This window comes from Pterocles gutturalis, unplaced genomic scaffold (genome assembly GCF_000699245.1).
Source record: "Pterocles gutturalis isolate BGI_N339 unplaced genomic scaffold, ASM69924v1 scaffold11425, whole genome shotgun sequence".
Taxonomy (NCBI): domain Eukaryota; kingdom Metazoa; phylum Chordata; class Aves; order Pterocliformes; family Pteroclidae; genus Pterocles; species Pterocles gutturalis.
Genome location: NW_010140913.1, coordinates 36,738 through 51,354, shown reverse-complemented (window position 1 = coordinate 51,354; position 14,617 = coordinate 36,738). Strand labels below are relative to the sequence as shown.

Genomic DNA, 14,617 nt, shown 5'->3' with positions numbered 1-14,617 from the left:
CGGAAGAGAAACTGCCTGAAAGGAGGGTGCAGTGAGGTGGGTGCTGCCTCTTCTCTAAAGTAACAAGTGATGGGACAAGAGGAAACGGCCTCAAGTTGCACCAGGGGAGGTTTAGGCTGGATATTAGAAAAAATTTCTTCCCTGAAAGAGTGATGAGGCATTGGAACAGGCTGCCCAGGGCAGTGGTGGAGTCACCATCCCTGGAAGGGTTCAAGAAACGTGTAGATGTGGTGCTTGGGGACATGGGTTAGTGGGCTGGGTGGGGTTGGGTTGACTGTTGGACTTGATGGTCCTTGAGGCCTTTTCCAACCTTAATGATTCTATGATAGCGCCTAGATGCATGAGAGACAAAAGCTGGTTAAATGTCAGTTTTTCCACACCTTTGTTCCAGGATTTGGTCCCAAAGCACACAGACACTTTCACCACATGCTGCTCAAAGACCTTCATCTCCTTCTCAGCTCACAGCAGCTCCTGTATTCCCCGCTGACCTGGCAGAAGAGTTCCCCAGCACTGACCCTTCCCACCTAACACTGCTCCATGCTTCAGGGTGTGTTTTTGTTTTCACCAAGCCAGCCACTCTTCATTCCTCAGCACGCCCTGAGAACATCCTGCACAGAGGGGGGGTGTTCACATTCACACCAGAGGCACTCACCACGAAAGGCCCCATTTTGAAGTCGCACGTGAAGGGGTCTCTCCCCGAAGCTTTCGTGCACACAGTTTCCCGAATGCTGAACTGCAGCTCTAGTCTGTAAGTGTCACTGTTCCACATGTCCACCTGGTAAAAGGAAGGTCAACACAACACAGTCAGCGCCTGTCAGTCTTCCGTGCCCACTACATTGCAAACTGGCTGCTTTGTGGAGCAGAAGCGAGACGTAAGGGCACTATGCGTCAGTGCCCGATTTAGGGCAGATCACTGTGTGCTCTGGAGTTCCCCTCTTAGGCAGATTTGGTACCAGCACCGTAGAACAGCTTTCCATGGGGGGTTCACTTGAAACCCCGCAGCCACTGCAGGATCCTCCAGCTCAGAGTCAGCTGGGGGGATGAGAGCTGTCAAAGGTGGATAAGCATAGCATCACCCCTGCATGCCACCCCCTCTTCTGTGGGAACCAGGGTGCTAACAGCTTTGCTGTGGATAGCGAGACTGCTGGGGAGTCTATTGCAAATGCAGGACTTGGAAAGCAAGCAGCTGAGTTAATGCAGTTGATAGAGCCGCTCCTTGTCAGCTCAGATGCCTCAACAGGCAGTGGGCATGCAACACTGCAAGCTTTAGAGAGTTCCGTTGCTTTTGTTGATACGTTAGGATTTTCTTTTCTCCTTCTCACAGTCTAATCAATGTCTTAGCTCAATACAGCAGACAAAAAAACCCAACCAAAACCCAGGCAAAAAACCTCAACAAACAACTAAACCCCCACTGCTTTCGAGCTTTTTTTGTTTTGTTTTTGTTTTTTCCAAACTGGATCAATCCAAAAGTCATGCTGTCATTCATTCTTGCAGAACACTTGATACACGCCATCTAAAGGAAGAGAATGGTTCTGAGGATGTTCAGGAACAAGGACACGCTAACTTGACATTAGGAAGCTTTAACTCCTTAGCTCTTAGTGGGTGTCCAATACAATTCTTAGCAACACAAACTAGAACAGGTAAGGGTTTCCTGCCTGCACTTATACACTAGTAGATTTAAACCAGAGCTGGTGTGTAGAGGCAAATGATGTAAATACAGACTGGAGGGAGAATCCTGAACGTGTTTGTGACGGCATTTAATTAGCAGCGCAGACATTCAGCTGGTTACTTCATGCCCAGAGCAGAACAATTAGCCAGAGGCATATGAAAACACCAGCTCTTTTCTGAATCAAGTTCTGAACAGAATCTTACAAGACATCCCTCAAAGATTTCTATTCTAGGAGTGGAAAATATGAATGCCTAATGTATTTTTAATTGCAAATCAACAGACAAAGAATATTCAGGTTCCTAAAGCCATAGCTTCAGATAATGCCCCAACCCACCCTCTTCCAAGCAACACCAGAAAACTCCAACTACATCTGGGCTTCCAGGGTTGAGTGGAAAGAGTTTTTCCACCACAGCAAAGCACATTTCAGGTAAAGGATCTCTGTTGTCTGCACACTTACTCTTGTGACATGGCTCCTGACAACACCGTAGAGGTTTGTCCCCCAGGACCGGGCATTGACCCTTGCAATGGAAGCGTTGAGAGCATCTTCTGTGACAGGGAGCTCATAGTCGTAGACTGGAAGCCCTAAGGCAGATGCAGAGTTCCATTAGAAGCTCAGTGTGGTCTTGGGCTTTTCCTCCCGAAACCACCATAAGAAAGATGATGTGGCTCCACTCTGAGCAACTTACCTGAGCACGAGAAGACGCTCAGTGCGAGGACAAAAATTAAGGTCCTCATAGTGCAGTTTTCAAAATCCTCCGGTCCCTTCCCTTTCTACACAAGGGTTTCCAGTGCATGTTCCTCTGTCTTTATATAAATGTAGCCTTGATCCCACACCTGACCTTCCTGTGTCCAAGCTCTGCTCCAAACACTGCCCTTTAAACAGAATTGATCCAAAAGTAAATATTTGCTGTCAGCTTTTCTCCATTTAGCAGTAGCTCTCTGATAAGAGACGGGCTACCGTATCTTATCAACGGGACCGCAACTTAAATGTCGAACTCCTGGTATCTCCATAGCAAAAGGCAGAATCTAGTTATTTTGTTCACTTTTAGCCATTAGTTTTCCATGTGATGAGTCAAGTCTTCCCTCAGCACCGGACCCAGCGCCTTTGTGTCTCGGCAACAACTAGAAGAACGTACAAGCTGGCATTTCCCAAGGAGGGGACGATTCCCCAGCTCCGAATGGGCTGCCACCCATGCAGACCTATCTGACACTATCATCCCACATGCCAAAGCATCCAAAGGAAGCCTTCCAGACATGAAGGACATGACAGACCCTCAGGACACCCAGGTCTGTTTGCCTTGCAAGCTCCCAAGACCTGTGCTATTCAGCACATGCCAAAGAGCTCCCACGTTGCTCTGGCTCTTGCCGAGCCTGAGCCCAGCTAACCAAACCCGCGAGTGGCTGGGGACATTGGGTTTCCCCTGTCAGGTCCCCCTGATGCTCAGGCTTCAGTTTCAGCACAGAAATTTATGGGATTTTTGGAACATTATGGCCTGACCATACTTCAATACCAATTTTCTGTACTGAAAACAACATAAGGAATTAGAGGGATGAGCTGGACACGACACCGCAGCTCTTGGCTAACTAGTGCCAGACTGCAAGGGGGCCAGGGGCTCGCTGCACCCTCCCCAACACACGGCACTCAGCACTTGCAAGTCTTGCTTTGCAGATACAGGCAACGCATCGTACCGCTCTGCCACAGCTACCCCACAGCAGAGCCACCGAAACACTTCCAGGAAGGTTCAAAATGAGTTTTAACTGCTTAAAGGCTGTCCATGGGAGCTAGGAGGGAAACTGCTGCCTGCAAAGAAGTTCACCCATCGCTGACTGCTCACAAGGCAGAGGTGCATCTAACCACATTCATTTTGAAGATCCCTTGTGTGAAATTTCTCCGTTAACCTTCAAATCGCAGTCCCACTTAAATTATGTGGCACAGGGTTGTTTTAAGAACTTCCCAAATAACAAGCACTCAAGGAAAGACATGAAAAGCACCAGGGCTCAGATTTAACAGGGAAAAGGATAAAGTTGCTTCTGATTGTCAGGTTGTAGGATGGAGAGCGATCAGACGGCTGTGGGGTCTGACTCCGTGGGTGACAGATGGAGTTGGGTAAGCATCCCACACACTGCGAGGACTTCAAGGCAAAGCCCCACAGAGTCAGTGCGCTTCTCAGACACGACAGAAACAACTGCCCAGATGTGGGCCTTGGCGGTCACTGGATTCATTCCCCCTTGTTGCTGTGAGATCCTGGAAAAGGAACCTGTTGAGCCATGGTACACGCCAGGAAGGAGTTTGTGTGCCAGCTGGCAGAGCTGCACGTGAGCACAGAGACTCTGCTAGGGACACGTCATGCCGGTGGGGACAAGCAGACTCGGCTCTGAATGGGAACCTCACCAGGGGCACGTTACTGGCTAGTGCCACACCACGTGTGTGCCATCCCACCCCAGCGCCGCTTCGAGAGAGGTGGATGTGAGTGCGTATTCCAAAAAGGGGTGGGCGTTTTTTACCAGCCAACTTGGATTTCAGCATTGGGAACATGATCAAAAACACCGATTGAAACTCTGCCCAGTCAAAAGCCAGAGCCTCTTCCGTACATCCATTCTCCTTGTTCACTGCAGCCGAAGACACTCTCTCCCGGCTCTTAGACCCTCTTGTCTCTAGCAGGGACTGCCCTGCCTGCTTCCAGTTCTCCTTAGCTGCTTCCTGTGCCATGGGGAGGCCAGTAAGAATTCTTCTTCTACAGCCATGCCAGAGCACCACCATGAAGAGGATTTACACTGAGCTGGAGATTCTCAAGAACAGAGCTTGTTGCGCTACGCCCAACTTTTCTGCAACCAGAGCCAAGACCACGCTTGCCTGCAATCAAGGAGGAAACCTTCCAAAACACTGCTTGACCTGCTTCTGTGGTGGTTTCTCTGCAATCAAGCGTGCTGCTGCTGCAGTAATGGAACACAAGAAACAGGACAGCTTAAACCACTGGAACGGAAAGAACTTCGCACTGGGAGCACCAAGGTCCATCTTGCCTTCCAGCACGCTTCGCCACCAACTGGCTGTGGTAGTGTGGGTAACATTTAGCTTCCAACTTCATCCCTAGAAAAGGAACCATCTGCCTCTTGCCTTTGGGGACCGGTTAATATTCCACCAGAACCTGAATCTGTAAAACCGCTTCCTAATTGCCAAGCCACAGCACTGCAGTCAGGCCAGTAACAATTTTAACTATTGAGCTTAATGATTTTCCTCTTAGAGTAGCTACTAGGAAATGCTGCCAGCAGGATTGTAGTAATGCTGAGTGGGGCTTGAAAATAAAATTGTTTAATGAAATGAAAGTTCCTCTCCAGAGCTCTGGCTTTGCATTGTGGCATCCAGAGAACGGAGATGTTTGCTATTCCATCTCTCCCAATCCTGGCTCATTAAGTCTATGATGAACTTGGTAAGTATTTCTCCTCTCCACTGATATATTATACACTCCAGCAGATTCATGTTACAGCAGAATTGGTTTTATCCACTGTCCGTGTCAGAGGCGCGTTTGGGTTAAGGATGCTCAACACAAACAGACAGGAGCTGGGGAAGAGGCTGAAACTGGGGATGGGCAGGATGGGGACAGGGAGAGCCTGTGGAGAGAACAGGCTGGTGCATGTGCTGGCGGGAGGACAGGTAAGTCTGAGCAGGGTTCAGTGTTATCCCCACTCACAGGAATGCATCTCCACAGGTACCACCTGCCTTGTGCAACCACCAAGAGAAGGAGGGTTCATTTCTCTTTGGGGCAGGGGCTGAAAAAAGCACTCTTGGGAAACCTTTGCTTTCAGTAGATTTAAGCAGTGGAACTAATCCTACATTTTCAGACTCAAAGTGCCCGAAATTCTGGGTTTCTGAGGAGTTCTGATGTTTTCATCATATTCTTTGGACTGGAGACTAACTGAAGCATCAGGTTGGGAAACACCACTAAATTTGTGCAGAGCAACTGGAATTCAACCTGAAATTCTACACTTTGCAGAAGACCTCCAAGGTCAAATTCCCAAACTCAAGAGACTGCAGTTATTGGCACATTCAGAACAGAAAGCTGTTGTTTCACCTGTGCTAAGGAAACAACAGGCATGGCCATGCAGACCGAGGGGGACATGCTCTCGAAAGAGCAAAGCATCCCTTCCCCAGCTCCCAGCACGTGCCGATGAAGACCTGCAGATTTAGGCTGCAGCTTCATGCAGGCTTCCCATTGGAGTCGCAGCAACAGAGCTCACTATGTCTTTGACCAGGTTAACATTTTTTTCCCCCAACTAACCAGGCTGAAGAAGTCTGAGAAGACTTTTAGCAAGAGCTTGTAGAGCAGACAGAAAAAGCACATGGGCTCATACAGACACATCTTTTTAGAAAGGACAAATGTTTAGTTAAACCCCCAAGAATACAAAACCTCTTAAAACTTGAGAGGGGATGAGATAGAGAAAGACTCTCCCAATTTAAGGACTAAACTTTGACTCTACTACCAGCAAGTTCCAGATGCTAAGCACCTTGGGGCGGAGGGAGGGGCTTGCATCCAATTCAATCTACGCAGCAAACACATATGCGCTATGTAAGAAAAGAGGAAATCAAAGAGCTTCTGTTAGATCACTATTTTCAGACCGCTTTCACTCCCAGCAATCAAGTCAGCTCTGTTCCCAGACAACTGGGGGAACAATAATTTCTCTTTGTGAGTGAAATTTTGATAATTACAAGATGTGTTTTAATTTAAAATGTAAATCATCCAGCTTCATCACATGTTTGTGCTCTGAAAACAGCCTAAACAGCATCCCAGGCACTGAACAGCTATTCCTGATCCCTTGTTTCCTAGACATCCAGACAACAGATGACAGTTAATGATGTCCCTTCAGATAAAAGAAAACTTGACTAAATGCAAAACACACTCTTTTTTTCCCTAGCTCTTGCACAGGAAAACCTAAAGGCTCCCTAGAGGTTCTTCTCCATGGATAACTTCTTCCTCACACATGCAGAAGACTAACGGTTGTAGTGGCCTCAGCTGACAGAGGTAGGAGAAAGTCTGAGCAAAATCTAGAAGCCTAACAGAAGCTTTGAGGCTCAGCTTCGATTCCCTTCAGATGGTGTTTACATGTCCCTTGAGAAACCAGCAGACGATCATAGAGCCAGTGCAGAGTGACCCCATGGGCTGCGGAACGGTCTCCAGCTCTTGACCACCTGGGATGGAGAATAAGTCTTTGTTCTTCCCATTCCTCTAGCTGCTCTCTCGCTCTAAGATGATACCCCATGCCATGCTGGCTGCATTTCTCAACCCTGCGCAGAGCTTTCTGATGTAAAGCACTCAAAGATTTGGTGGTCAAAAGGAGAATAAAGCAAAGACAAGTCAATATGGTGACACTTCAGCTGCCCACCCCTGCAGCATTAGGGATGAAACCAGACACGTTTCCTAACTCTGGAGTTCATACCACAGCAGCTTCATACTCTGCAAGTCTGCTGATGCTCTGGGAGAGCTCATCAAGTTCTATGTCAAGACTGAAAACCACTGGAACTGATGTCTTAACAGTGATTTTACAAAGATGAAAGGAAACTTTTCCATAAGCACGCAGAGGCCATGCCTATCCCTGCTGGCAGTGCCTGTCTGAAGCGCACCAGGCACGCTGGGCTCATGAACGCAGCCCGAACCGCCGCAGTTTCTGCTGCTGCTGGAAGTGGACTTTGAGAGTGAAGCAACAGCAAGCACACACGACAGCAAACAAAGCCTCAGTAACACACACTGGGAGGCTGTTCTGAAACATCACAGGCTGCAGCAGAATCTCAGAGGTCTCTCATTTCATTCCTCTGAGCCTTTGAAACTTTAAATATTTATATTTCCTGTGCCTGCCAGGTCAGCAGTAATAGCTCCTACAGGGTCACTGGCACAACTCTGCAGCTGATGCAAGGCAAACATTACCTCCAGACCCAAAGACTGCTACCTGAAAAGCCAAAGAGCTCTCTCTCTCTTTAGTTTTGGGTTTGTTTTGTTTTCAGTTTTGCTGACTGTACTGATCATTTTCAAGGTTTTCTCGCTATCCCTAGGGCAAGTTCTCAGAGTCCAGCTGTTCCATCCCTTTGCATTCTTTAGTGTGAAAGTTACTTGCAACCACTGGTCAAACCAAGCCCTGGTAAAACTTGAAATCCTTCGTGAAACCAGGCAAAACATCCACCTCCCAGTTCAGAAGCCATCAGGTGCCAAGCGCAGCCACCAGTGTCACTCCCTGTCCCTTGTGAGCCTCCTGCTGCCGTTTATTGGAAGTGGCTGGCGCTGCTGAAGTGGGCTCAGCCTTTTTGGCACTTGGTCACATCACCAGCATCTCCTTTTAATCCTGTTTCAACCTCAGCAGCGGTGTAACTGAACACACACAGGGCTGATTCTGGCTGCAAGTCACGAGAAGGTATGTACTCAGAGGAACATGAGTCGTGAATTTTTAGCGTGAATTGAAAAAAAAGGTATTTCTTCAAGTTACAATGTTTCTCTCAATAAAATATTTAGTATACTTTCGTAATTTCCCCGAGGCATTAAGATCCATAACCAGAAAAATCAGAAGTCCAAACAAACTTCAAGGATTCTCACCTTCTACAGCTGTCACTTTCATCTCTCTCTTTTAGTCTCTGAGCAGTTACACAAGGTTTTAGACATTAAAGTCACTAGTGGTGAGCTCAAGCTTTAAATCAGCAGATATTCCAGATAATTGCTTTAGTCACGAGCAGCAAACCCAAGAATTGGCCAAACAGGCCCTTCCAGGTGCTGCTTTGTCTCATGTTCTGCATTTAAATGCAGCCCAGCATTTAGCAAGGGATGCGAAAATCTCACATGGAACCACAAAGACTTGCACATGCTGAAAGGGACCAGTCTGGTGCCCAAGCCCTATTAGGTCCTTCTGTGCTGGCTGACCTGCTCTGGATCCCACCACCAAGCCTTGTCCTAATCACCCCTTTCTCCTAGAACAACACAGACCCTGCTCTCCCAGACTAGACATGGCATGAGTGCCTGTGTCCTCTCTGTTAGAAAGATTCTTAAAAAAATCCACCACTTTGCCGTAAGATTCATTTAATTACTTGGAGCAATTAGTTTTATGAATTCAGTTAAGGGCATCTGACAAATACTTCAATGAAAGAGCCTAGAAGGGACTGGTCTTGCACTTCACTCAGTCACCTCTCTTTTGAGACAGACTTCACAGCACTTTCTTAACATCTTGTAGTTGTACTGTTTTCATCAAAACCCCCCTTGCACGTGGATGTACACAAAGCTTAAAACCCCACCTCCTGCAGCAGCACCATGGAAGGGGAGGCGAGTCTGGGTTCCCTTTCATGCGACACAGCTTTTGTACCCAGTCTGCAAAGGGAGGCTAACTCACCCTCCCTGCTTCACGGAGTCACTGCAACACTTCTTCCTCTAGTCATGCTTGGAGGAAACCCTTTAAATCCTTGATTTGATTTTACAATCAACTCACAAAAGTTTCTCTGCAAGCATCTGTCAGCATCTTCAAGCACTATTCAGCATCCTCTTCAACTCTGCTTCCAGCCAAACTGAGCAACCATTTCCAAGTGAATTCTCTGTGTCATCACTTGCAGTCTCAGTTCCTAGGTACAGAGTCATTTTGTCAAGTGTATCTCAATGTGCAGCTTGCTGTTCCAAATCATCACTTGCCGTACTGGGTCTGACTGGGATGGAGTTAGCATCCTTCACAGCAGCCAGCACAGTGCTGTGGTTAATATTAGCAACCAAAAGAGCACTTGGGGTTTTTTTCCCCCTTTTGGTTTTGCCCTTTCATTTTCTCCTCCCAGTGCAGAAGGGAGTGAACAAGTGCCCAGGCAGGGGGTCGGCTGCCAGCTGGGGTCAGCCTGCCTCACCTGCACTCGCTGCAATCCATCACCAGCTGCGGAACACTGCCTCTGCTCCGAGGGGCTGCATTTAGCCCAGAAACCTGATTGCAACGGCCAGCTCCAAGAAAAAAATAAAAACCAAAACCAAAAACCAACACAAAAATTACTCTCCTGATGAACTGAGCACATGAACAAATATCCCAAGGCATGCACGCTAGCAAAATGCAATCACACAGCACCGGCAGAAAGCACAAAGATATACATTAACGTGGACAACCCAACTCCAACAGTGACACGAGCCATGCTCCTGAAGCAGTTTTTGCAGCATTAAGTACCCCCTGGTTCAACAGTCCAGTAGCACTGGAGTTCCTCTGCATTTTGAGGGTCCAGTGCCTGGAACAGCATCAAAGCCATCACTGACACGAGTGATTCTTACAGTCAAGTGTTTGTGCATCAAAGCCCAGAAAGGCAAAAGACTGGAGAAAATTATACAATGGGTAAAGATTGTTGTCTTTGGATTTGTGGATTTTATTGTCCAAAATTACATCTTGCTGATCATTTTCAGGGCTTGCAGCAAGCTTTTGGGTTTTTTTTTCTTGCTTTTAAGTGAAGATTCTCAAACTGCAAGAGGTAAGGCTTTAAGGGAAGTAGGCTGGCACAGGTCTGGGAGCAAAAGTCACCCAAAGCAACTAATTCTATCCAAGTACAGCTCCAGCAAGGTAGGGACACTTTGTGTGTTCAAGTTTCCCCCAAAAAATCATCTGTGTAGCTCAAATTCTACACTGAGACCTGTCACCAAAAAACCCAAACTTTTCCAATGTCCAGACAAAACCTCTTAGAAACAATGTCTATTTGCTCACTACTTTGTGAGCAGAAAAGGAAAGAAAAAATGAAGTTTGTGAACAAACTATTCATTGCAAATTAGCCCTTTCTTTTAGGAACTGGGTGCCCTTCAGCCAAGAGGGGACAAGAGGGTTTCTTGTAGCAACTGAGAACCACTTCACCTCCACAATTCTGCCAGGGGGTTACAACCTCATTGTGCATTTTTGCTTGAAACAATCCTGCATTTATGAATCTGAGATTTCACAGAAAGCAAATTTATTCCAATCAAGGTTTAATTACAGCCCATGATTAATTTCCGAATTGCCTAAGTCTTTTTTCACAATACCTGCATACCAGCCACCAGCCTAGGCAAGCAGAACGCTTTCAGCCTTCCCTTACTCATATATCCTTGCTCCAGCCAGTATTTTTAACTGTATGTCATTTCAGTGTCTCCCAGGCCAAGCCCACACTGCAGATAAAAGTGTTTTTCAGCTATTTAGCATGAAGAGCAAATCTACCTCTTTTAAGCAAACACTTCAAAAAAAAAAAAAAAGGGCATTTTGTATGATCTCATTAATATTCCTTTTCACAAGAAAGATTTCCCGATAGCAGAAAACTCATATCATAAATAAACAGGGAGATCATTAGATGTACGTGTTTCTTGGATGACAGTTTTACAGTGTTGTTATTGGAAAGACGTTAACATTTTACACCAAAAAAAAAAATAACAGGAATGGCATAAAGCAAGAGCTGCTACCCACTTATACTGGGAATGCAGGAAAATAACTTGACACAAAGTTGCCTTGAGACAGTATCATATCAATGTTTTAAATCAAATTAATAACGGAAAAGCAGGAGACACCCAGAGGCAACAACATGCAAGCCACCTCCTCTGCGAGGAAGCACAGACGGGTTTATTTACAACACCCAGGCACTGCTTTCGTGCCGAGATTCGTGCTGCGGAGACCAGGCAGCACAGGTATATCCTGAAGGAACATCATTGTGCTCAATGTGTAGGCACCCGTGCAAGCTTAAAATCAGCCCGCCTCCATGTCCAGAACAGCCCAGTCTTGCCCAGCATCCACGGGTGGCTGGAGGGCAGCTAGGAGGAGCGGAAGGACCACAGCGAGATCCAAACAGAGACATTTGTACCCATCTCACTGGAAGCTTTTTGGGAAGCACTTCCCCAGGGAAGCAAGCCCCTTTCCTTCAAAGGGATTTACCCACATTAGTAGTTTTCTTGGGGAAAACAAACACACACTTAAACCCTGGCAAGAATTAACTACTTACGGTCCTTTCAGGATGGGCATTCTAGCTCTTTAACACCTCCAAGGGTGTTTCCAGGTGTAGGTTCAGATTTAAAGCCCCAGGCCCTCAGCAAACACAAGCTGGCTGCTGTCTTCTCCACACCTCTGAATTCCTGCCTCCAGTATGAGAGCAAAAGCCAGTCTGTTCCCAGTGACAGAGACACCAGAGACCTGTTCCCACAGGATGCTCTTTTAAGCAACACAAGGACTCTCTGCTGTGCATACAGCATTTGTCATGTTTTCTCTGAACAGTCTTTGGACAATGGAGCACAACTTGGCTCAGATCCACTGTTGGCAAATCCCAAATACTGGTGGAGGAAGAAGCAGCAGCTCTATCTTCAGCTGTTTTGCAATAATGTCCAAGACAGACTAGAAGGGTCCCCCACCTCCACGGATCCCAGCCTGTCCTGGGCAGTTTGGTTAGGTCATTCCAGGCACAGGATTTTGCACTTGCCTTTGCTCAAGTTCATACCATTCTTGCTAGCCCACTCATCCAGCCTGCCCACATCTCCCTGTGAGATTGCTCTCCCTTCCAGTTTGGTGGCCCCAGCAAACTTGGTAAGGGTGCTTTCAATCCCATTGTCCATGAAGCTGAATGGCATGGAGCCCAGTGTTGATCCCTGGGGACCGCAGTTGTGGCAGGCTGCCAGCCCGAGTGAAAACGGAGGGGCTAGGAGTCACCCAGCCTTCCATACCCTCAGCCGTGCCCAGGACCAGCTCTGTGCAGAGCTCCAGCAGCACAGAAAGCTGGTGCATGGGACAGATCTCGTCCTCCTCCATGTCCTACAGAGCAGTTCTTGGAGCACTACTAGTCTGAATCCAGAAGGCTTTCTCTCTGCAGATCTTAGGATGAACAGGGTTTCAGTCCAGGTTTGAGATAGAGGATCTGTTGTCATCCTCCACGCCTCGAAGGGCTGGAACAGAGAGGAACAGAGCCGAGGTCAGAGCCCAGATCTGCAGGGACCCCAGGAACCCCTCCTGCCAGGAACCCGCCCAGCTCTCCCCCTGGCCAGGAGGGAGCAGGGGACAATGGGACCAGCCGGAAGGTGCTGGCCACAAATACCCCACGTGCCCCTGAAATCTCTCTCTGTTCTGCCCAGGCTGCCCTCATCTGTGCAGGGAGCAGAGTCCTCCCCGGCCAGGGCAGGGATCGCATCTCCTTGCCCAGCATCCTTCCTCCTCCCCACCAGCCCCTGCTGCCCTCACTCACCCTTGTAGATGACCTGGAGCTTCTCCTGCTGCCCCCTCACATACCACCCAGTGAGCCAGGGCTGGGGCCAAGCCCCCGGGGGGTCGTGGCTCACCAAGGAACCTGACGGCCTCCTCTCGCATGGACTCCTGTGGGCTCTCCAAGTACCGCAGGGACTGCTGCACAAACTCATCTCTTCTGCTGCTGGACTCTGACAGCTGGAGAGAGCACAAGGGGATGGAAGGAAGGGTTGGTGCAGACCCTCCCCCTTGGCCAGGTGCTCCCTGCACCCAGGACTGGTCTCCTCCCTGACAGGACACCCACAGCTACCAGCCAGCAGCCGGGCTGGGGCTCCGTTGGCACCCCCAGGCTTGGGGAGGGAGAGGAGCCTGGAGAAGAGCCCACAGGGCTGCATGCCCAGGGAAAGGAGTGTCTGCGGGATGTAGGCTGGTGGCGATGGGCTGCAGCAGCAGACAGGGACAGATTCTGGAGTTGTGAGGTTTTGGAATGTGGTTCAAAGTTACATTCACCATTTTACAAGAGAACAGATCACTAGAGCTGCTGGTAAGTACAATGCAGGTTTTATAGATGAAAGGAATGACCTAAAGGCACAATGTTCACATTCAAGGCATACAAATGACATAGGAAAAAATTTCTAGACAGGAAACTTATCTCAGTAATTTATGATGCAAGCTGTCATGGAAGTCAATGAACGCCCAAGTTCTTTATAAACTTTTTAACAGGAAAGCTCAACTATTTCCACATGTAAACAAGTAAAGCTGTTATTGGCAGTGCTATATCCCCCAGGATCATCTAACACATGGGATACAGTAAAGTCAGGCAATGGGAAGCAGCGAGAAAAGAGCAGTAACCTTTCTGATAAGGCATTATCAGAGTTTTCCCCGTACAAGTATTCCATTTTCAGCTACAAAGACAAGCAGAGCAGCAGCTCCAGAAGTGATGAATGCATGTGCTGGCCTCTTCTGTCAGCAAGCTGCACCTCCACCAGCTGCATCCTAACACAGAAAACATTCCCCACGTACAACAGTGCTGCATATCCTTGTACAAGCAAACACTAAAACACACAAAACGGCCTCGTCTTGTCTTCACCATCTTGGACCAACGTGTTTTCCCAGCACACGTGGACTGGAACACCCCATTGTGCACAGAGGCAGGGCTGCACGCAGGATTTGGTTTCCAGCCAGGCAGCTGTGTTTCCACTGCTCGAGGTGACTCACCTGGGGAGTACTGTGCTTCAGCAGAAATTCTCTCTCCATCTACCTAACTACTCATCTGGAGACCTCACGTGGCACCCATGTATTCTGCCTGACAGCCCTCAGACTAGCTGAAATCATGGTAGAGCTTCTGGACTATCCCTGACAGCCACTGCCAGCAAAAGGAAAATACCTAAACCTTCAAAATCAAACCTCTTGGGAGGTCACTCCTAGACACTGAGGATGAAGACAGATACAACACATTGCAAGGTAAATAAATGCTGTTTGTAGTGGTTTCCTTCAGTTGGTAATGCCACACAAAATGCCACAAAATCCACCTACTATTATAGACAGAAAGCAGAAAGAGCAACCTCACCATAGCAAAGCATCACAACACTGAAAGCTGACCAACAAGCTCTTCTCCCTTTCAAAATGCAAACACCTGCAAACAGATGTTTGAAAGATTAAACAAATGGCAATGCTCCGAGCATACAAATTATCACAAAAGAAACAAGCGACGACTGCACATGAGGCCTTTGGGAACACTCTCTAGATGAATTAAGTCTCTCCCATGTGGGGTTGTGA

General features: G+C 47.9%; 1 protein-coding gene across 1 annotated transcript in view; it reads right to left on the bottom strand.

Moving 5' to 3' along the window:
• The window catches only part of SPP2 (secreted phosphoprotein 2, 24kDa), a 5,875-nt gene extending 3,471 nt beyond the window's left edge, over window positions 1-2,404 (bottom strand). Inside the window, exons 1-3 of the mRNA XM_010083849.1 lie at window positions 2,356-2,404; window positions 2,127-2,251; window positions 653-775 (exon numbers count right to left, since the gene is read on the bottom strand). Coding sequence (XP_010082151.1) covers window positions 653-775; window positions 2,127-2,251; window positions 2,356-2,404 — 297 coding nt within the window. The remainder of the gene's footprint in view (window positions 1-652; window positions 776-2,126; window positions 2,252-2,355) is intronic.
• Between the last annotated feature and the right edge of the window lie 12,213 nt (window positions 2,405-14,617).